General features: G+C 36.5%; 1 protein-coding gene across 1 annotated transcript; it reads left to right on the top strand.

Annotated features, from left to right (window-relative positions):
* Window positions 1-18,390: 18,390 nt before the first annotated feature.
* On the top strand, window positions 18,391-22,329 carry LOC145117280 (replication protein A 70 kDa DNA-binding subunit A-like). The gene is made up of 3 exons (XM_079053587.1): window positions 18,391-18,764; window positions 19,196-20,998; window positions 22,005-22,329. Exons 1-2 carry the CDS (start codon window positions 18,472-18,474, stop codon window positions 20,988-20,990), a joined length of 2,088 nt encoding a protein of 695 aa, XP_078909713.1. The 5' UTR covers window positions 18,391-18,471; the 3' UTR covers window positions 20,991-20,998; window positions 22,005-22,329.
* The last annotated feature ends 2,260 nt before the right edge of the window (window positions 22,330-24,589 follow it).

The raw sequence follows: 24,589 nt of genomic DNA on the forward strand, positions 1-24,589 counted from the left end.
GAAATAATGTTTCTCTTCATCTCAGACGAATAGCAACAATTTATTAAATCTAATCTAACATCATTACTAAGCAGAAGCTGATAAACTCCGATCTTGGTTACTGGTGAAGACTTTCTGTTTCCCATGATCAGGTTTATCCTTCCTCGCTCTATCTCCTCACTTTCCTTTAGACCCTGCAAATCAGAACAGATATGAAAACCACATCCTGTATCAAGGACCCATGAACGAGAAGATAATGAGTTATTAGCAGAAATAGTGTAAATACCTGCCGAAGATGGCTTCACTTTGCCATCCTTGATATCTTGCAGATACTGTGGGCAAGATCTCTTCCAATGCCCCTTTTGGTTGCAGTAAAAGCAAACTGCCTCTTTTGGATCAGAAACATGGGGAGTGGAACCATTGGGCTTAGCCTTTGGGCCATTACTAGATGACCCAGCTTGAGCCTTGCTCTTCCAGTTTTGCTTGGGAGGACCTTTCCTCTTTTTCCCCTTTCCCTGTCCAATAGCCAAAACAGGGGCACTCGTAGGTGTGGAGGGTATACTTTTACCCTTCATCCCTGCCTCAGCTGTCTGCAACAAGTTGTGCAATTGGGCCAAGGTCTGCTCAGTATTGTTCAAATGGTAAGTTAGAATAAACTGACCATAACATTCAGGAAGTGAGTTCAAGACCATGTCAATGGCCAATTCCTCATCAAAGTGAATATTGAGCTTGACCAAACGCTCTATGTAGCGTTGCATTCTTTGCACATGTGACACTACCGACTCCCCATCCTTCATCTTGCAAGCCATGAGTGACTTGACTACTTCGAACTTTTCTTGACGAGCTCGCTTATGGTACTTTTCCATAAGGTCCTTGTTCATCTCGAAAGGCCAGTAGTCCTCATAGTACCTCTGCAGTTCTGGGGACATAGTTGCCACCATGATGCATGCCACTTTGGTAGCATCATCGTAATGTTTCTTGTAGGCAGCAAGATCTTCAGGAGTAGCTTCATTCTCATCAAGCTCTTTGAGCTCCTTTTCAAGAACATATTCTTTGTTCTCGAAACGAAGAGCCATCTTGATGTTGCGCATCCAATCGTTATAGTTTGAGCCATCCATAACGACTTTGGAGCATATATTGAGCAAAGAGAAGTTTTGGTTGGAGGAGGACGAAGCAGAAGTGTTTCCAGGAGTAGACATCTGAAAAGAAAGAAAGTTTTAGTTAGATTTCAAGATACCTTAATAGAATAACCCAAAGATATAATATCAAGGTTAGGATCCAACTATGAAGATTCACAACTTAGAAATGGGATGCCGAGATCCAAGTGCAAATTTCATAAAGGTAGGTGAATGACGATTCACCAATTCCACCATTAGACGAAACAGACGAAGTGAAATTCCTAATTCTTTTGAGATACATTGAAACTATTCAATGGCATGTTTTAATCTCAGATTATGCTCTTCTATTTGTGACTGGGATGCCGAGGATCACAAACAAGATGTGAATAACCATGCAAATGTGCTTGGTAACCTCATTGTCTTTATCATTAACTATTGATGTGCTGGTAAACCACACACGCTCCATCAAAATGACAATTATGAGATACCCATTACTACTCTTTATTAGTGCCTTTTAGTGTGCTGGTTAACCACACACGCTCCACTAACGACCAATAAAGCATAATGTGCAATTTCATGGATTAGCATACTTTTCACATTTTTCCTAAAGTAACTAGAGTTGGGATTTTGAAAATAATGTTCTAGTACTTTCTTTAATATCATTATACTTTTAATGAGAAGTAGTTGTCCTATCAAATCCGTTCTGCTAACGACCCTCCACTAATCAAGGAAGCGGTGGGTGAGAGTGGACACCCATTCAACTACCATTTTATAGGCAGTTTCCTTATACCCCCCTTATAGATTAGCTTCGTGAATGAGGCATACTAGCGATTTGACTGACCATATTCTTATACATATATAATATTAAACCTTTAATTATAATATATATATAAGGTGTGTTTTAAAACATTTTAAAACTTCAAGGGTTTATAAATTTCGAAATTTAAGCTATTAAATTTAAATTTAAATAAACCAATTAACTAGATTTAATATTTATCTTTTAATTAACTATTAATCAAATTATTAAATCTTGTAAGGATTATCTAATTAAATTAATCCATTAATTTAATCCTAATCCTTATCCCTCTAAATTTCGAAAAATAGGGTAAGGATAATTATCCAATTAATCTAATTAAGTAACAATTATCCAAAACAAGAAACCCTAGTTATCCTCTAGCATATTTCGAAATTTACAAGGTAGGAGGCTAGGGTTTTCAAAACCCTAACCCTTAATTTCGATTAGGGTTCTTTGGAGGCTAGGGTTTTCGAAAAAACCCTTTGATCCAAAACCCTAGAAATCGAAAATTTGGCCTTTAGGGTTTAATAGCTATAAACCCTAATTTGCAATTCAACAATTGTAGCAATTCAATTTAAAACAATAATGGCTCTGATACCACTAATGGGTTTTAGGTACAACAAATAAACTAGAAAACAATTCCTAAGTTCACATGCAACCTACTTTGGATCTATGTTTTAACTATTGAACATACAACTTTGATTGCAAAACTAGAACCCTAGAGGAGAGAGGCTAATTTCGAAATTAACAAACTAGGGTTTAGGGTTTACATACCTTTCAATTGTTATAGCAAACAATTGATATTCCCTTGATCTTGATCTTGATCTTCTTGGAAGCTTTAGCACCACAAGTGTAATGCCTCTAATGGAATCACACCCAATGACTAGCAAGAAGGAAAGTAGAAGAGAGAGGGGAGAGGGAGTATGCAAAATCTCGGCCTTAGGGTTTCTTCAAAAGAAAGAGTGACCAAAAACATGAACCAGGAGGCTCCTTATATAGCTGAGGGATCTAGGGTTTAAGGGAAACCCTAGTTATCCTTTGCTTAGGGCCTAAGCAAACCCAAGGGCCTTATCCAAGCCCCTATGGACGAAATTATTAGGGTTTCCCCTAAAGATTTCGTCCACCCTCTTCCAAGGGGGTTCTAGAGCCGTCCACTCAACTATTAGATAATTGCAAACTAGTCCCTGCACCTTATAATTAATTCTTTTAACCCCAAAATCAATTCTGATTAATTTCTGGCTAACAATTAATTAAACATAATGATTTCTAATTAATATATTAATCCATTAACATATTAATAAATCATTTATATATATATATATATATTAATTTATTAATCTTATAAATTAATATCTCTCCTTTCATAATTTCCTTGTCCAGTTGCTAGGTTGAGGGCAACCCAAAAGGACTGTGCTGCTATCAATTCAAGTACATACCAATTATAGTTATGGGCTTAGACACCTAATCCAACACCTTGAACAAATCTCTGATCTCCTCAAAAAGTACCCAGTTCTCCCCACTCAGGGTTCGAACCATCACCAATTGATTCGCCAACAATCTAACCACAGACTGTTTTTACCAATAACATCGCACCTACTCTTGGAATGTGATACGCAATGTTCGATGATCTTGCCGATGGAGGTCAAGCAATTCCAAATACCCCGAATCTCCGATGAAATCCTCAGAAACTTCTCATCCTGACTACCTCTAGTCATTCAGAATCTCGTACCATCCCACTACCGGATATCTCATTTGTCCAGTCGAAACCCTGACTCTCAGTCTGAAAATAACGAACTAACATATTCCTCATCCTCGACTCTTCAACCAACGTTCCATCACGTGGGTTGTAATAAGAGTGGAGTCCTCATTACCACACTTGATACTCATCATAGACAATAAGAGCCACCGCCCCAAAATCCTCTTCTTGATCGTCTGCCGCTGCAGCTAATACATGCCCTACTATGCTCAAATAGGGTGTATCCTTGTCCTTAACCATCTCAGTCCCCGTTGACAACCTGCTCATACTCTAACATTACCTTTCGGTAGACATACTGCCCAAATACTCTGATGGAAGGTCGCCATCAATGCGAACCCGCAGGGTTCTACCCCCAAGCTCGGAAACCGAATTCTCAACACCTCTTATGTTTCCCACAGGAAACGGAAATAATACCATCCATGTCACAGAAGGTGACATCTCCACTATCGGCTGATTGCTCAACTCATGCCGCAATCCTCCATAACTGCCATCTCTACTCATCCTTGAGCCTTGCGACTTCATCTGCCATCTTACCAAAAATCCCTCGGAGCTAACTCGATTTCCCTCTCAAGGGATGCTCCACTAAAACTCGTTCATCATGGCCCTCTGGTCCCATACTCTTTCACATCTGATCCCAGTCTAACCAATTTCAACGGAATAACCGGTAGAACCAGTAACACTAACCGCCACGGGTCATGGTACTCGAACCATGTGGCCACCTCTCGATCTGCTATGAATCATGGTACCCGAACCATGTAATCTCTTCTCAATCTGCTACAAATCATTGTACTCGAACCATGAAATCACCTCTCGATCTGCTACTTAAAACCTCCGGAATGTTCTCTGTATCGAGTATGGGTCCCCTGCTTTCAGTAGTACGGGCCCATACTACCTGTCACATCTACCCATACTTTCCACACGGACCATCCCTGAGTTCCTAAGTAGCTGCTCGACCTTCTCAATCACCAACCCCGTCATGCGTGTTCGCTCCTCTGTGAAATATCCAACTCTGTCAGTGTACTCATCTGACTAGGGTCACCCTTTCCTAGGCTCTTCCTAGGTTCTCACACTTCTCCGCCATCAGCTGCTGAAGAACTCCTTATGATGTCAGCCATCTACCTCCTGAATATCGTCATATTCACTTAGTAGCTGACTCTCATCATCAAGAGTTCCACAAAGCACGAAGCAAGCAATATTCGGGCATCGAATAATCTCTACCAACATGTAAAACCACTCTAGGTTATTACCCACTTGCTCTCCTCATACTCAAAGGATACCACCGAACTCAAGCAACTTTACCCTACGCGGGCGTCTGACTACTCTCTCAGTAGACTCCTCAAATGCTCATCTGGTATCTCTCCTAGATTACTCCTCTACTCAAATCTCTCTCTAGAGGATTCCTGCTGGATACTCTTACTCAACACATGCTCGAAAGCACATCACAGATAACAATAACTCCTAGGCTAAGGCATCACAAATCAGGCCACTCTAGTCCTAACATATGAAATACCTAGCCTATCTCTAGCATGCATAATATCTCATAGCATATCTCATAAATATCTCATAATACAAACGTAAGGGTATTTTGGGAAATCACTGTTCGGGCTCTAGCTGATTGTACACACTGCTCTAACTCGTATTCTTTTAGAAACTCTTGCTCGTTTTAGAAAAATCATTTCCTTGAAATTTTTTTCTCAAATCCTTAGTTTGAGTCCAGATCTATCCGAAGGTGCATCCGAATCCCTCAAACCAAGGCTCTGATACCAACTTGTAACACCGTAATTTTTCAAACAAAATTTTCATTTTAAAATCGCATACTTTTCGTAACATATTGTATAGAAATTTCGTTTATTCAAATTACAAAACACAACTCCATTAATAAGCCAGGATCCTCAAAACATGACTCTTTCTCTGGTGTGTATAATCAAGCCGGTGCCTTCCCGTGATCCTCTGAGATACCTGAAACACATAACACATAACACGGTAAGCACGAAGCTTAGTGAGTTCCCCAAAATACCACATACAACACATAGCCACTCGAGGCTATAACTCGGTATGACCCTCCGGTCAATGTGTCTCAGCGGGACCCTCCAGTCCCGTAGCTCGTCGGACCCTCCAGTCCGGTCTAGCTCGTTGGACCCTCCGGTCCGGTCTAAATCGTTGGACCCTCCGGTCCGGTCTACTCGAGGACCCTCTGGCCTCGTAAGTCGTTGGACCCTCCGGTCCGGTCTATATAACACATAACATACATATATCACAATGCACATAAACTCAAAATATTACACATAACACATAAGACCCTCCGGTCTGCACATAGTTACCACTCTTGGTAATGTATAGTGAGAAGACTCACCTCGACTAGCAGGTGAGCAAATAACCTCGCGCTCAGATCTCGAACTAGCCTCCTCCTAACACAAAGGATGAATATCTCTTATTAATACTCTTTTCACGACTCAGATAATCGAAGGCAGTTCTTTCTCTTTCTAACTCTTTAAAGTGGGTAAAAGACCATTTTACCCCTCCAAGGCCTCTACCACATATGTTGACTAAAACCCCAAAGTCCACAGAAGTCAAACTCGAGTCAACAGTCCAAGTTTGACCCGAATCGTCGAGTGCACTCCTGCGACTCGTCGAGTCCCCTCGTATCCTCAGAAGTCTCAAAAGTCCAGCTCAACTCGTCGATTTGACCCCAACTCGTCGAGTTATCGCACAATCAATCCATCAGGACAAACCCTTGCCGACTCGTCGAGTCAGGACATGGACTCGGCGAGTCCCTTTGATCCGATTTCTCATTTAGATGATTTCAACCAGATCTATCACTCTAAACTATAGATCTATCATCCCAAGGCTCAATAATTGCGTAAAAGCTTCGATCTTTACGTTCATACATGATGCTATTGCTTCAAAACGCCAATACATGCTCTTCATGAAGGTTTTTGCTCATTAACCCTCATTTGGACCACTAAAGCTGAGGCACCTAGCCTCTAAAGACCTCACAAGGTTCAGATCTGAGGTTTCCCACCTCAGATCATGTCTCACTTAGCTCATAAGCACTAAAGAAGGGGAGTTAAACCCTAAAACTCCCAAGATCATGAGGTCCAACCAAAATAGAAGAAAAGATGCAAGATTATACCTCCTACAGCAGTCCCATGTGAAGAAATGCTAGATCCACAGCCCCCATCTCGCTCCTTGCTTGAATCATGCTCTTTTCCTTCCATAAAACCCACCAAAATACTTGATTTCATCATAAGAACTCTCCCATGGATCCAATGGCGATTTAGGGTTTCTTACAGGAGATACGAGGCACATCCAAGGTCATAAGTTCCTTTAAATAGGCTCCAACCCCGGAACTTAGGGTTTTCTCTGCCCAGTACGTACTCGACGAGTCCCTACTTGGACTCGTCGAGTCCGCTCATTAAATCCACGTGATCACTCGACGTGACTCGGCGAGTCAGACCTTCGACTCATCGAGCCCCTCCTAAATCTTCAAAAATGAAACTCTAACTATCATACCCGAAGTTCCGGATGTTACATTTATTTAAGACTTTAAGTATATCAGTATATAATGTACACTTGATAACTGCTATTTTTTATAGTTTAGAAGCAGTGGTTGGATAAACCTTAGGAAGAGCTTTATCTAAGGCATGATCTTTATTTTCATTCATGAGAACTATTCCTAAACTACATATTTAGACAATATTGATTATCCTATCAACTTATCCTTTCGGAGGTTTTATAAGAGTAAATTTGAGCCGATAAAGTTATAAACATCATTTAATATTAATTTCCATTATAATTTGTTTTATTAATCCTTAGAAAATAATTACCTAAATTAACAAGTTATTTAAATAATGTTAGGATTCATATTTCACTCCATGATATAAAGAGGAATGTCGTAATCATACCACAAAGCTATTTACGTATGCAACACTATTCTCCAATTTCAATCATTATGAAATTCCTAGATCTTTGAGATTCACTGACAAGGGTCAATGTCATGTAAATCTTGATTATGCTCGTCTTGGTATATGACAGGGATGTCATGGATCATAGATTAGATGGTGAATCAACCATGCAAAATTAAACTACATGATCCTTTACTCAAGTTAAGCTTGAGATTCATGATTGCTACATCATTTTCAACTATACTCTCATATTAATGTGTCGAAAAACCACATACGCTCCATCAACATATTATAGATAAAATATTGTATTTTTCAAGGGTAGCATATGAATCATGTTTTTACTTATAAAATGATATTTTGTTTTAATACTTTAAGTTAATACTTTTAACCTGAGCATTATCCTATCAAACCCTTTCAGTAACTCCAATCAAAACATAAAGAAGCGATGAGGGTGGTAAGCAATGAGATTTTAAAAATAGGTCTCATTATGAATAAAAGAAACCTCCTTAAACCTCTCTTATAATATTAGAGTTGATGAGCCTAGTCATAGTAAGACTGACGATGTTTTATTAAACATGCAAGGACACATGTTGTAAATGTATTTTATGTAGATACTCTTAATATATATATATATATATATATATATATATATATATATATTAAAACCTTTTATATTTAAGTGTCTTTCATTAATTCAAATTAACATGCGAGGAAGCAATGTTAATAATTAATCTTAATTTAATATTATAATTTATAATTCTTATTATAAACAAATAAATATTCAAATTTATAATCACCATCATAAATAATATTTAAATTTAAAAGATGTATTATTCAAAATTTGGGTTTTGTTTCTTGCAAGACAAGATATGAAACTTGTGGAGTAATTTAAGGTTATAATGGACAAAATCGGGCAAAGCGAGCCGCGCCCTAGAGGAGACGCGTGTCGTGCCTGGTCGATTTTTAGGTTTGTTTTTTATTTATTTTTTTAGGGTTATGGTTATTAAACCCAAGCTTAGGGCACAAGAAAAAAAAATAACCATCAGAAACGAAAACAATACTTCCGTACCCTAAAAACCTAAAATAAAAAAATCCTAATAAACAAATAAGATTCAGATCAATTTAGATTTATTAGTGCAAGTAATCATGAACTTAATGGGTTTTAGGTACAACAAATAAACTAGAAAACAATTCCTAAGTTCACATGCAACCTACTTTGGATCTATGTTTTAACTATTGAACATACAACTTTGATTGCAAAACTAGAACCCTAGAGGAGAGAGGCTAATTTCGAAATTAACAAACTAGGGTTTAGGGTTTACATACCTTTCAATTGTTATAGCAAACAATTGATATTCCCTTGATCTTGATCTTGATCTTCTTGGAAGCTTTAGCACCACAAGTGTAATGCCTCTAATGGAATCACACCCAATGACTAGCAAGAAGGAAAGTAGAAGAGAGAGGGGAGAGGGAGTATGCAAAATCTCGGCCTTAGGGTTTCTTCAAAAGAAAGAGTGACCAAAAACATGAACCAGGAGGCTCCTTATATAGCTGAGGGATCTAGGGTTTAAGGGAAACCCTAGTTATCCTTTGCTTAGGGCCTAAGCAAACCCAAGGGCCTTATCCAAGCCCCTATGGACGAAATTATTAGGGTTTCCCCTAAAGATTTCGTCCACCCTCTTCCAAGGGGGTTCTAGAGCCTTCCACTCAACTATTAGATAATTGCAAACTAGTCCCTGCACCTTATAATTAATTCTTTTAACCCCAAAATCAATTCTGATTAATTTCTGGCTAACAATTAATTAAACATAATGATTTCTAATTAATATATTAATCCATTAACATATTAATAAATCATTTATATATATATATATATATATATATATATATTAATTTATTAATCTTATAAATTAATATCTCTCCTTTCATAATTTCCTTGTCCAGTTGCTAGGTTGAGGGCAACCCAAAAGGACTGTGCTGCTATCAATTCAAGTACATACCAATTATAGTTATGGGCTTAGACACCTAATCCAACAGTCTCCCACTTGGATAAGTCTGTAACTATAATTGCTAGTATGCCTTCTAAATTTGACCAGCAAATTGTAGCTTCCAAAAAGCTGCTGCCGAACTCTGACCCAGTCAGTTATGTGTCCTAAGATAAGTGATCATATAACCCTTCGTTCTGCTTGATATCCCCAGACAAAAGACATGGAATGTAATCAATCTGTTTGTCCAGAATCTATGTTTCCCGATTCCTGATTTGTGATGATGTAGGACTTCTAATCGAACACATCAATTTAGTCCTGGCTGGGCCCAGCACATAAGTCAACACCAAATCATCGAGGGGCCCACATATATCGCTTTTCCTGTTAGGGCAAAAGGAACGAATAAACGTTGACTCATATGCTTGTATCTTTTACTCATCAAATTATGCATGACAATACGTTTTATAACACCAAGTTACTGATGCGTTTTCGTATCACCAATGCACAACCGACTTGTAAATTACAACTCATATATCTTCGTTTCAAGATTATAAGATATTATCGTCTCAGTATTACTCGTGATGAATTCCATGAAGTAATACTCTGAGCGAGGGTTTATCCAATACTCAAATCTCAATTTCTGAGTACTCATGAACATTGCAGCAATTCTATTGCCATGTCTATCCTTAGACAATCTGCAATCCAATTCATGACAGTCTTAATTCACTACTTACTTCCAAGAGTACGAGTGACTGTGGAGTTTGAATAATCTCATTATTCAGGAAGTAAAACATGCAAAAATGAAACACAATAATAAACAATCGACAAAAGGTAGTAGCCAAACTTATAAATAATACTTTATTATTTAATCACCAAAAGTCAATTACATTTACTTTGTTACAAGTTTCAAAAACTAATCTAACTACTAAAACTAATATCATCTTTCAGTCCTATGCTCCGAGCATGCTGAATATGCTTAGCCCTACTCAGACCCTTTGTGAGGGGATCTGCTGGGTTATCTTCAGATGACACCCTCTTTACTATAAGATGGCCTTCTTCAACTCTATGTCTGATGAAATGGTACTTTCTGTCGATATGTCTGGTCTTACCATGATCTCTCGGTTCCTTTGTCAAGGCAACCGCTCCTTCATTATCGCAGAACAGTTCCATAGGCTCCTGGATGGTTGGAACAACTCCGAGATCCCCGATGAAGTTCCTCAACCAAGCTGCTTCTTTCGACGCTTCACTTGCTGCTATGTACTCTGATTCACAAGTAGAATCAGCCACCGTATTTTGCTTGGAACTCTTCCAAGTAACTGCTCCTCCATTCAGTAAAAACACCCAGCCTGACTGAGAACGGAAGTTATCTCTATCCGTCTGAAAGCTGGCATCACTGTAACCATCTACTCTCAAAGTATCACTGCCACCAAGCACAAGGACCCAGTCCTTTGTCCTTCGCAAATACTTGAGTATATTCTTAACTGCTATCCAATGAGCTCTACCTGGGTTTCCCTGATAGCGACTGACCATGCTCAAAGCAAATGCCACATCAGGGCGAGTACATGTCATAGCGTACATGATCGATCCGACAGCGGAAGCATAAGGTACACGATTCATGTCATCTATTTCAACATCTGTACTCGGACATTGAGTCTTACTCAATTTGGTATTGCTCTGGATAGGTAGCTCTCCCTTCTTGGAATTTTCCATACTAAACCTCTTTAGTACCTTATCCAAGTATGTGCTCTGACTAAGTCCAATTAGTCTCTTCTTTCTATCTCTCGATATTCTAATCCCAAGAATATAGGCAGCTTCTCCAAGGTCTTTCATGGCAAAACACTTTCCAAGCCAAGACTTAACTTCTTTCAAGGTTGGAACATCGTTACCAATGAGTAATATGTCATCGACATATAACACCAGAAAAGTTACTATACTCCCACTAGCCTTGATATACACACAAAACTCATCTTCACTCCTAGAGAAACCAAACTCTTTGACTTTCTCATGGAAGCAAAGATTCCAACTGCGAGATGCTTGTTTCAATCCATAAATGGATTTCTCAAGCTTGCACACTCTATTGGGGAACTTTGCATCAACAAAACCCTCTGGCTGACTCATGTAAACATCTTCAGCCAACTTCCCATTAAGGAAAGCAGTTTTGACATCCATCTGCCAGATTTCATAATCATGGAAGGCAGCTATGGCGAGCAATATCCTAATAGATTTAATCTTAGCTACTGGTGAGAAGGTCTCATCATAGTCAACCCCTGGGGTTTGAGTGAAACCTTTTGCAACCAGTCGAGCTTTGAATGTGTGCACATTCCCATCCATGTCTGTCTTCTTCTTGAAGATCCATTTGCACCCAACTGTCTTGCGACCTGGTGCACTATCAACCAAATTCCAAACTTGGTTGTCATACATGGACTTAATCTCGCTGTCCATTGCCTCTTTCCACTTGGAAGCCTCTGGGCCTGCCATTGCTTCCTTATAAGTGACTGGTTCATCTAAGTTTACCAGTGTTCTGTCACTTATGAATGTGTCACCATCTGAAGTAATATGAAAACCATACAACTCAGGTGGCACACTCACCCTAGTGGATCTTCTAAGAGGTAATGAGTTATCAATTGGTTCAACAGGAACTGTTTCCTCTGGTTGAATGCTAGTGTCATCTAAGGTTCCTTCATTGGCTGACTCTTGAATTTCTTCAAGGTCAATAGTGCTCCCACTGTCCTCTTTGAATATGAGCTCTCTTTCAAGAAAGACTCCTCTTCGTGCTACAAAGACCACGTTCTCACTAGGCCTGTAGAACAAATATCCAAAAGACTGCTTTGGGTAACCAATGAAAACACATTTCTCACTTCTAGCTGCTAGCTTGTCGTGAGTCTCTCGTCTTACGAAAGCTTCACAACCCCAGACTTTAATGTGTGCTAACGAGGGAACTTTCCCTGTCCACATTTCGTGAGGTGTTTTGGCAACCTTCTTTGTAGGGACAAGATTTAGGATGTGGGCGGCTGTCTCTAAGGCATACCCCCAGAAGTGAATAGGAAGCGAAGCCCGACTCATCATAGAACGAACCATGTCTAACAAGGTTCGATTGCGCCTCTCAGCTACACCATTTAACTGTGGTGTCCTAGGAGGAGTCAATTGTGAGACTATCCCACATTCTTTCAGATAGTCGTTAAACTCGATACTAAGATACTCCCCGCCTCTATCGGATCTAAGTATCTTTATCTTTCTGCCCAATTGATTTTCGACTTCATGCTTAAACTCTTTGAACTTTTCAAAAGTTTCTGACTTATGCTTGATCAAGTAGATATATCCATATCTGCTATAATCGTCAGTGAAAGTCACATAGAATCGACTAGCATCTCTTGTAGTTGATCTGAAGGGCCCACACACATCTGTGTGTATGAGATCCAACAGACCTTCACCTCTTTCACAAGACCCTGTGAATGGTGATTTTGTCATCTTTCCCAAAAGACAAGATTCACACATATCATCTGACTTTAGGTCAAATGATTCCAACACTCCATCCTTTTGGAGTTGGGCTATGCGTTTCTTGTTAATGTGTCCAAGACGACAATGCCACAAGCATGCCTTGTCTACACTATTAGACAAGTCAATATTAAGTACACTATTTCCTAGGCTATCAACACAAGTCACTGTTTCATACACACCATTACAAGGTAAAGCTTCAAACATAAAAACACCATTCTTATAAACAGAAATTGAACCATTCAAATCATTAAAAGAATATGTAAAACCTTGTATGAACAATGCATGAAATGAAATAATGTTTCTCGTCATCTCAGACGAATAGCAACAATTTATTAAATCTAATCTAACATCATTACTAAGCAGAAGCTGATAAACTCCGATCTTGGTTACTGGTGAAGACTTTCTGTTTCCCATGATCAGGTTTATCCTTCCTCGCTCTATCTCCTCACTTTCCTTTAGACCCTGCAAATCAGAACAGATATGAAAACCACATCTTGTATCAAGGACCCATGAACGAGAAGATAATGAGTTATTAGCAGAAATAGTGTAAATACCTGCCGAAGATGGCTTCACTTTGCCATCCTTGATATCTTGCAGATACTGTGGGCAAGATCTCTTCCAATGCCCCTTTTGGTTGCAGTAAAAGCAAACTGCCTCTTTTGGATCAGAAACATGGGGAGTGGAACCATTGGGCTTAGCCTTTGGGCCATTACTAGATGACCCAGCTTGAGCCTTGCTCTTCCAGTTTTGCTTGGGAGGACCTTTCCTCTTTTTCCTCTTTCCCTGTCCAATAGCCAAAACAGGGGCACTCGTAGGTGTGGAGGGTATACTTTTACCCTTCATCCCTGCCTCAGCTGTCTGCAACAAGTTGTGCAATTGGGCCAAGGTCTGCTCAGTATTGTTCAAATGGTAAGTTAGAATAAACTGACCATAACATTCAGGAAGTGAGTTCAAGACCATGTCAATGGCCAATTCCTCATCAAAGTGAATATTGAGCTTGACCAAACGCTCTATGTAGCGTTGCATTCTTTGCACATATGACACTACCGACTCCCCATCCTTCATCTTGCAAGCCATGAGTGACTTGACTACTTCGAACTTTTCTTGACGAGCTCGCTTATGGTACTTTTCCATAAGGTCCTTGTTCATCTCGAAAGGCCAGTAGTCCTCATAGTACCTCTGCAGTTCTGGGGACATAGTTGCCACCATGATGCATGCCACTTTGGTAGCATCATCGTAATGTTTCTTGTAGGCAGCAAGATCTTCAGGAGTAGCTTCATTCTCATCAAGCTCTTTGAGCTCCTTTTCAAGAACATATTCTTTGTTCTCGAAACGAAGAGCCATCTTGATGTTGCGCATCCAATCGTTATAGTTTGAGCCATCCATAACGACTTTGGAGCATATATTGAGCAAAGAGAAGTTTTGGTTGGAGGAGGACGAAGCAGAAGTGTTTCCAGGAGTAGACATCTGAAAAGAAAGAAAGTTTTAGTTAGATTTCAAGATACCTTAATAGAATAACCCAAAGATATAATATCAAGGTTAGGATCCAACTATGAAGATTCACAACTTAGAAATGGGATGCCGAGATCCAAGTGCAAATTTCATAAAGGTAGGTGAATGACGATTCACCAATTCCACCATTAGACGAAACAGACGAAGTGAAATTCCTAATTCTTTTGAGATACATTGAAACTATTCAATGGCATGTTTTAATCTCAGATTATGCTCTTCTATTTGTGACTGGGATGCCGAGGATCACAAACAAGATGTGAATAACCATGCAAATGTGCTTGGTAACCTCATTGTCTTTATCATTAACTATTGATGTGCTGGTAAACCACACACGCTCCATCAAAATGACAATTATGAGATACCCATTACTACTCTTTATTAGTGCCTTTTAGTGTGCTGGTTAACCACACACGCTCCACTAACGACCAATAAAGCATAATGTGCAATTTCATGGATTAGCATACTTTTTACATTTTTCCTAAAGTAACTAGAGTTGGGATTTTGAAAATAATGTTCTAGTACTTTCTTTAATATCATTATACTTTTAATGAGAAGTAGTTGTCCTATCAAATCCGTTCTGCTAACGACCCTCCACTAATCAAGGAAGCGGTGGGTGAGAGTGGACACCCATTCAACTACCATTTTATAGGCAGTTTCCTTATACCCCCTTATAGATTAGCTTCGTGAATGAGGCATACTAGCGATTTGACTGACCATATTCTTATACATATAATATTAAACCTTTAATTATAATATATATAAGGTGTGTTTTAAAACTTTTTAAAACTTCAAGGGTTTATATAAATTCCGAAATTTAAGCTATTAATTTCAAATTTAAATAAACCAATTAACTAGATTTAATATTTATCTATTAATTAACTATTAATCAAATTATTAAATCTTGTAAGGATTATCTAATTAAATTAATCAATTAATTTAATCTTAATCCTTATCCCTCTAATTTCGAAAAATAGGGTAAGGATAATTATCCAATTAATCTAATTAAGTAACAATTATCCAAAACAAGAAACCCTAGTTATCCTCTAGCATATTTCGAAATTTACAAGGTAGGAGGCTAGGGTTTTCAAAACCCTAACCCTTAATTTCGATTAGGGTTCTTTGGAGGCTAGGGTTTTCGAAAAAACCCTTTGATCCAAAACCCTAGAAATCGAAAATTTGGCCTTTAGGGTTTAATAGCTATAAACCCTAATTTGCAATTCAACAATTGTAGCAATTCAATTTAAAACAATAATGGCTCTGATACCACTAATGGGTTTTAGGTACAACAAATAAACTAGAAAACAATTCCTAAGTTCACATGCAACCTACTTTGGATCTATGTTTTAACTATTGAACATACAACTTTGATTGCAAAACTAGAACCCTAGAGGAGAGAGGCTAATTTCGAAATTAACAAACTAGGGTTTAGGGTTTACATACCTTTCAATTGTTATAGCAAACAATTGATATTCCCTTGATCTTGATCTTGATCTTCTTGGAAGCTTTAGCACCACAAGTGTAATGCCTCTAATGGAATCACACCCAATGACTAGCAAGAAGGAAAGTAGAAGAGAGAGGGGAGAGGGAGTATGTAAAATCTCGGCCTTAGGGTTTCTTCAAAAGAAAGAGTGACCAAAAACATGAACCAGGAGGCTCCTTATATAGCTGAGGGATCTAGGGTTTAAGGGAAACCCTAGTTATCCTTTGCTTAGGGCCTAAGCAAACCCAAGGGCCTTATCCAAGCCCCTATGGACGAAATTATTAGGGTTTCCCCTAAAGATTTCGTCCACCCTCTTCCAAGGGGGTTCTAGAGCCTTCCACTCAACTATTAGATAATTGCAAACTAGTCCCTGCACCTTATAATTAATTCTTTTAACCCCAAAATCAATTCTGATTAATTTCTGGCTAACAATTAATTAAACATAATGATTTCTAATTAATATATTAATCCATTAACATATTAATAAATCATTTATATATATATATATATATATATATATATATATATATATATTAATTTATTAATCTTATAAATTAATATCTCTCCTTTCATAATTTCCTTGTCCAGTTGCTAGGTTGAGGGCAACCCAAAAGGACTGTGCTGCTATCAATTCAAGTACATACCAATTATAGTTATGGGCTTAGACACCTAATCCAACAGAACTAAGACCCTAATACCACATATAGATGTTCTACATCTAAACATACAATTATGCGTAACGGAAAACAAATAAATAATTCATATGTGTTCATGCAACGTAAAAGATCTAAGTTTCATGTTATTACTTCAACTATTATAAGAAATAAGAAAAATTACATTCCTCTTTTGAAGCCAATGCTCTCCTTGCCTAATATCTAGTTCTTTCCACATTACTTAGATGAAAGGACCCAAAGCAGAATCCCTTTAATGGTTGACATCCAAAAACACCAAAGAACAAAAATGAAAAAAACCCTAGGAATGAGGAGGCTATATCGAAAATTCTACAAACCATAGAAGGGTTAAGAACTTTTGTCCACCTTAGAGATATTAATGAGATAACAGAATTCTAGCAAGAAAGGAGCATCTAGGGTTTGATCACTAGCTCTCTATTTATAGGCTTTAGTTGCTTAGTCCCATGCTTAGTCCCAAAGCAGCTCTAAAACCCTAGATAATCCCTATCAATTTCCGTCCACCTCAATCATTTAGGGATTCTGAAATGTCCCACTTAATTAACATTCAACCCCTTGAATTAATTAATTTACAATTAATTCCAAAATAATTTCTAATTAATTTATGAAAACATGAAATATTAATAAACTAATTTTTCCTAAATTATTTTTGTCTTTTAATTGCTCAAATGAGTTTTGACAAAAACCCCAAAAGAACATGCTATTATTAGAAATATATCAATAGTTAATGACCTTGGACATTATTTACAACACTTTCAAGGAGAAGTTGCAAGTTCGACCATTGCCTTCAGAGTTTTTACCTTTTCATTTCAAGCAATTACATTTTTAAATACTTATTGGTGACCAAAAAAAATCACAAAAATAATAGCAGTTAAGGAATAAAATAATGTTGGGCTAAACACAAACTAAGATGTATTTATCGAAACTAAATGCATAGTAATAAAATGTATCCATATCAACCAAAATGACATGTTATCATAGACTGTCAGTGACCGCCATATGTCCAAATTTTTTTTGTTTTTTTGTTAAATATAATGACAAAAAATATCAGGATTAAAACAAAATAACACCATATAAATAATGAATTTTGTGTCATTAAACAATAAAATTCTTATATGCTACTTCAAAAAAGTTTGAGAACGAATTTGGGCTTTAAAATCGATTTTAAGGATAAGAACCATAGATTGGGCTTTTCAAGAAACAGAGTTGAAGTGAATTTTGGGATATCTGACAAAAAGAATTGAATGTAAAGTGTAAACTTACAATTTCCATTGAACAAAATATATTGGTGAAAATTTGAAAGCCATTTTGAATTTTTGAAACCGTTGACATGAGGTATAGAGAAAAAAATTCTTATCTTCATGCATTAGATTTCAAAAATCTCACACCAAAATATAATTTAGATTTCAATATAATTTCAACCATATTGAAAATTTCTTATTATCTTCATGGAAAAAAGTCAAAAACCCACATATGATTACACGTGTTATAGGTTTAAAACTTAATCGAAGTTCCACGTGGCGTGGTGGGGCCAAATTGGATTACACGTGTTATAGGTTTAAATATTACAAGTGCGAGGGTCTATTTTGGTAAAATTTCATAATAGAGATAGCAAAATGTAACATTGAAACATCTGTTGGCGCTCGCTAAAAAGTTTTCCATTTCTATTTTCCCTCGCTTTTATCTTCACTCTTTAGGGTTTTCAAAACCCCAAATCACTGCAATCACGCTTCATTTCATCCGATCAAAGATCATGGCGGTAAATCTTACCTCCGGCGCAATATCGATTCTAACGAGTGGGGAATCGAAGGATCTGAAACCGGTGCTTCAGGTGACGGATATTCGGTTGATTCGGACGCAAAATCCGAGTGGGGGTGGTGGAGAAAACAGTGGGGATAGATACAGGGTGCAGCTATCTGATGGTTCTTTTCACCAGCAAGGGATGCTTGCTACTCAGCGCAATGAGTTAGTCATCTCTCAACAGTTGCAGAAGGGTTCCGTTGTTCAGTTGACTGAGTTTGTTTGTAATACGATCCGTGAACGCCCGTAAGTGTTATATCTATTCTCAGCTCTGATTTGTTTGTGTTCGAAGAATTTTGTGCAAATATAATTGATTCCATGGATTTAAGATTTTTTTTTTCAATTATTATTAGGGTTTTATGATAAAAGTGTCTTTCTTTTCCTTGTTCCTCTGACCAAGTTGTCATATACTGCATGTCAATTTCATAGTTTTATTGTTAGGGAACTGCAATCAATCATTCTATTGCGATATGGATCAAGTCCTCAGCGATTCACAACTCAGATCATACGATTTGGTTTCTTCTTGAAGCTAATGATATGAATCACATTAATGATTAACCTTCTATTTGTATCATCTTTGCATTTCCCATGTGCATACAAGTTCTTGCCTATCTTTCACAATTATTGTATAATTCTTTCACAGTTATACTCATATCTCTTCAACTTATTTTGTGCAGTATTATCATCATCATCAATCTCAATGTGATTATGGAAAAGTGTGATACCATTGGTGATCCAAAGCCATTCCCTCTAAAACTCCCTGGTGGAGATACTCCTTCACTGACAAGACCTTTACCACCTACACAATCTCCTTCCAATCAACCACCAACAACTGTCAATGACACCCGATTTTCCAACCAAGCTCCGCCTCCTGGACCTGTTATTCGCCCACATGCCAATTCTTATGGCCCTCCACCACCCCCTGCTGCAAACAACCGTATGCCGCCAGTCCAACCACCACCAATGTATGCCAACAGAGGACCCATGGCTAAAAACGAAGCTCCTCCAAGAATCATACCAATTGCAGCTCTAAATCCCTATCAAGGTAGATGGACAATTAAAGCCAGAGTAACTTCAAAAGGTGAACTCAGACGTTACAACAATGCAAAAGGAGATGGAAAAGTTTTCTCATTTGATCTTCTTGATTCTGATGGAGGAGAAATCCGAGCCACCTGTTTCAATACAGTAGCTGACACTTTCTACAACCAAATTGAAGTAGGAAAAGTTTACTATCTCTCAAAAGGAACCCTAAAACCTGCTCAAAAAGCCTTCAATCATCTCAAAAACGACTTTGAAATCACCCTCGACCACACCTCGACAGCTCAGCAATGCTTCGATGATGACACCTCAATTCCACATCAGCAGTTTCACTTCTGTTTAATCAGTGAAGTTGAAGAAATGGAAAACAACACTGTTCTAGATGTTATTGGTGTTGTAACCAATGTCAACCCCACATCATCAATCACAAGAAAAAACGGAAATGAAGCTCAAAAAAGAACAATTTTTTTAAAAGACATGTCTTTAAGAAGCATTGAGTTGACTTTATGGGGTGACTTTTGCAACAAAGAAGGTCAAACACTTCAAGAAATGTCTGATTCAGGTGAATTTCCTATCCTTGCTGTGAAATCAGCTAGAGCATGTGATTTCAATGGAAAAACATTAACAAGTATAGTATCAAGCCAGCTCAGCATAAACCCTGATTTCCCAGAAGCTCAAAAACTCAAAACATGGTTTGAAAGTGTTGGAAAAAACACCCCATCTGTATCCATGTCACTCAATTCTCTTTCTACTTCTTCCACACATCCAGATTCATTCAAAACTATCTCTCAAATCAAAGATGAAAAACTCGGGACTTCTGAAAAACCTGATTACATAACAATCAATGCCACAATCTGGCATATGAAACTTGAAAACTTTTACTACACTGCATGTCCAATCATGGTAGGTGAAAGAAAATGCAGCAAAAAAGTTGTGGATAATGGAGATGGGAAATGGAAGTGTTTGAAATGTGATAAGGTTGTTGATGAATGTGAATACAGATATATTTTACAACTAGAAATCCAAGATCATACTGGGTCAACATGGGTAACTGCTTTTCAAGAAATTGGTGAGGAGATTATGGGGTTTTCTGCTAAAGATTTGCATGATATGAGATATGAAGAGCAAGATAATGATAAGTTTACTGAAACTGTTCGTGGTGTTCTTCATAATGAGTATTGTTTTAAGTTGAAAGTGAAGGAAGAGAGTTGGGGTGATGAACAACGTGTGAAATCGAGTGTTGTGAAAGTTGAAAAGATAAAGTTTTCATCAAGCACAAAGGTTAGACTTTTGGAGATTGAAAAGAATGGGTTGGGTTCTGGTGCTGACCGAACTGCCCGTTCTGAGATCGGGCAGGGGCAGGGAGGTGTTTTGCCTGCGAATCAGGTCGGTCATTGTGGTGGTGGAATTGGTGTTGCATATGGTGTTTATTAACTTTAAAGGTATGTAATCAATATTGATGCAAATTTATACACATATGTAACATATTGGGATTAGCCTTTGTGATTTTTAAGGATTTATATGCATGATATGACAAAATTAGTTTATATTTGAAAGGTTTAATGACATAAAAACCCTTTAGTTTAGCAGAAGTCCTCGGTTTTACTTTTACCCTTTTACGTATTTTTGGTTCATGAAAGCCTGAGATTTGCAACTTTATTTTCAATTTTACCCTTTTTGCAGTTTTATGGAGTAAAATCTAATAAACCAGAAAAGAGGGTAAAACTGAACATTTCTGCAAAACTTAAGAGCTTTAATGAACTAGAAATATGCAAAAGGGTAAAATTGAAAAAAAAGTTGCGAACTTCTGGCTTTAATGAACCAAAAATACGTAGAAGGGTAAAACCAAACATTTTTGCTAAACTTAAGGGCTTTTATGCCATTAGCCCTATTTGAGAACACGAACTTCAATAACTCTTAGGTGATGTTTCTTTTTGACTTAATGGGTTAAGCACTTAATCTAGACATCTATATATGGTTGTTTCCTTTTGACTTAGAGTAAATTACATGAAAGGTCCCTATGGTTTGAGGTAATTTGCACGCTTGGTCCCTAACTTATTTTTTTAACTCGGAAGGTCCCTAATGTTTGTTTTTATTATGCGCTTGGTCCTGTCTTACCAAAAAATACTATTATTTAAATAGGGAAAAATGGTGGGGTAGGTAAGGTAAGGTGATGGGGTGGGGTTGAGGGTGTGTATATTTAAATAAATTAAAAAATCAAGGGCAAAATAGTATTTTTAGGTAAGACAGGGACCAAACGTGTAACAAAAACAAACAATAGGGACCTTCCGAGTTAAAAAAATAAGTTATGGATCAAATGCGCAAATTACCCTAAACCATAGGGACCTTCGTGTAATTTACTCTTTAGTTTTCTTCTTTAGTCAAACACCATTGGTTATTTCTTCACTAGGGACATAAAGTATTAAGTTTTTTGTTTTATGAATGCAGATCTTTGTTGTGATAATGGCTCAATTTAGGTTTTTGAAGATTGGGGTGAAGTTTTATGTTTATGACATATGTGCCCTTGGAAGCAAGACATGGATCTTGAAGTAGATGTTTTTTTGTGTCTTTTGTTTTGGTAAATGTTTTCTATTTTACTCCTAGTAGTTTTCCAGTACGATAGTTGTTATTTTATCTTGTAGAATTGGTTGTGTTCAGTTGTTTAATTTTTTGATTACTATCTTTAATTTTGCATGGATATGTATATATATGTTAAGATATCTTTTTATTTTTACTTTTTTTTAATTTAATTATTTATTAAGTGTTGTCTGAATGAAGTGATGTATGGATAGATGTCTAAAGATTATTTGAGAAAATGATGAGAAGTTGTTGAAATGAAAGGAAATGATAAATGAGATAATTTTTTTGTTTTCCCGCTTTTATCTTTCTACTAATGCTGTTGATCTAAATATTCTCCTATCTTTAAGTACATTTAAAATATTTTCTTCTAAAGTAATTAATTTAACCACGTTTAAAGGATTTGCTTTTTTTTTGTAAAATTTTCTGTAGTATTTTCATATGATTTGTTGTTTTTTAAAATATTTATTTTTTAAAATGTATTTAATAATAACATTGAATAAAATCAATATATTACAACACAACAAAAAGTAAAATATATATTGTTAAATATAGAGTCTAAATTTTGTTTTTGTTTTGTTGCATAATATTATGATTATAATAAAAAAAACAATAAATTATACTATATATTAAAAAGCAAAGTTCATTCATAATGAACTTCGAAGTTTTGCCACCATATTCCACCATTTTAAGACTTTTGCCATAAAGCTTTTTAATTTTGAAGTTTTGACACAATTGTTTTGGATTTTGACAGACTTAGCTCTCGTAACTTTTTAATTTATAGAAAAGGTCCGTATGATTTTTATTATTATTATTTTTTAGAGCAGTCTATTTGTGTAATATTTTGTATGTTGGTAAGTTTGATTAGGGGTGTTCGTTTGGATGGATCGGTTTGATCCGATCCAATCAAGTGAATCCAAATTGATTTCGGTTTTCAAAACATAGATCCGAATAGTCCAAACTAAATTCAAATCCGATCCGATCCAATTCAATTACAATTCGGTTGGATTGGTTTTTATAATTCGGTTTTCAAAAACCAAAACATTTTAAAACGACATATAATAATAATATTACCCAACTTTACACAAGAAGCGAATTTTTTTTTTAGTTGTGATTTGAAATTTATAAACAATTACTAAGAAGATATATTATAGTTAAATATTTTATAGATAGAAAACTTTTGAGAGAAAATGCATATTAATGTTTTATGCTCGGGTGAAACGTTTTGAACCTATTTGAAAAAATAAATTACACAATTAATAAATAACTATAGATATATATTATAAATAAATAAATAATAAATGTTTATTCGGTTTTTTTGGACTATTCGGTTCTTATTTTATAAACCAAAACCAATCCAAAATCCAAAATAATAATTCGGTTTTGTTGAAAACCAATCCAAAAATCATAATATCCGAACCAAATAGTCCAATCTAAATTGTCCAATTGGACAATTCGGTTTTATCCAAATAGTGAACAGCCTTAAGTTTGATTCCTATAAAGAAAATAAATTACAAAAATTGTCCCTGCAATTAACAAAAAAAAAGGACATTGTTTATTTTTTTTAAAGAAATGGTCCCTTTGTTTAAAAAAATTACAAAAATAGTCCTTATCTTATAGAAAATCTGTAGATTACCCTCCACGCCCCTGCAATATATTGCCATATTTCATCCCTACACCTTTTTGGTTTAACAATTTCGCCACATGACCTTTGTATATTTGTAGGTTTCCTCCTTACACTTTTGGCGTTATGCAAAACCCCGCATGCGTCTCCCGTGGAGCGGGGTGTGGGCAATTTCTAGTATATATTATTATAAATTAAATATTTACTAATGGAGATCAAAATAAAAAAAATATATTTAAAATAATCAAACTTTGCACAAAAAAATAGACTCAAAAGTCATTCCATAAATATAAATGGTTGATATTATTGACCTAAAAGCCTGGTCACTCCGGTTAGAGAAAAAAATATTTTTTGGGTTAGATCATTATCGGTATTTAGTATTCGATTTCTTGAAAAACCTCAAGGTGCAATTACAAAAAATTAAGTATGGAAATCAGTTTTTTTTTTTTTTTTTTTTTTTTATTGATTTTTCATTTTAAATGCAAGTCATATATGACTAAAGAGCGGTTTTGAACAGTAAAATTAAATCGTTAGTTCAAGAAATTTATCGTTTATGTTACCACTCTCTAGCACATCAATCCTTACCATATAAAAGGAAGGGGATCCCTAGTAAATTTTATAAAAAATGAAAAAGGTAGTTGTTGAATGTCATGCTTCTTAAAGATGGAGGCTGGTTATAAATTGTTGGTTTAAGACCGTTGAAAGTGGCGGTAGCATGAAGCATCTAGATTAAATATGAACCTACTATCAATTTTGTAGTTTTTAGTTTAAAACTAACGCTTATCAATAAACTATATTAAACTAGTTTATCAATTAGTTAGCTTTATAAACT

This window comes from Lactuca virosa, chromosome 5 (assembly GCF_052849685.1).
Source record: "Lactuca virosa cultivar CGN04683 chromosome 5, Lactuca_virosa_CGN04683_v6, whole genome shotgun sequence".
NCBI classification, from domain to species: Eukaryota; Viridiplantae; Streptophyta; class Magnoliopsida; order Asterales; family Asteraceae; genus Lactuca; species Lactuca virosa.

What these genes read in the sequence shown, in the direction of transcription:
- LOC145117280 (XM_079053587.1), top strand. Translation starts at nt 18,472, where the DNA reads ATGGCGGTAAATCTTACCTCCGGCGCAATATCGATTCTAACGAGTGGG. An exon ending in AATACGATCCGTGAACGCCC is followed by an intron (nt 18,765 to 19,195) that starts GTAAGTGTTATA and finishes TATTTTGTGCAG; the next exon opens with TATTATCATCATCATCAATC.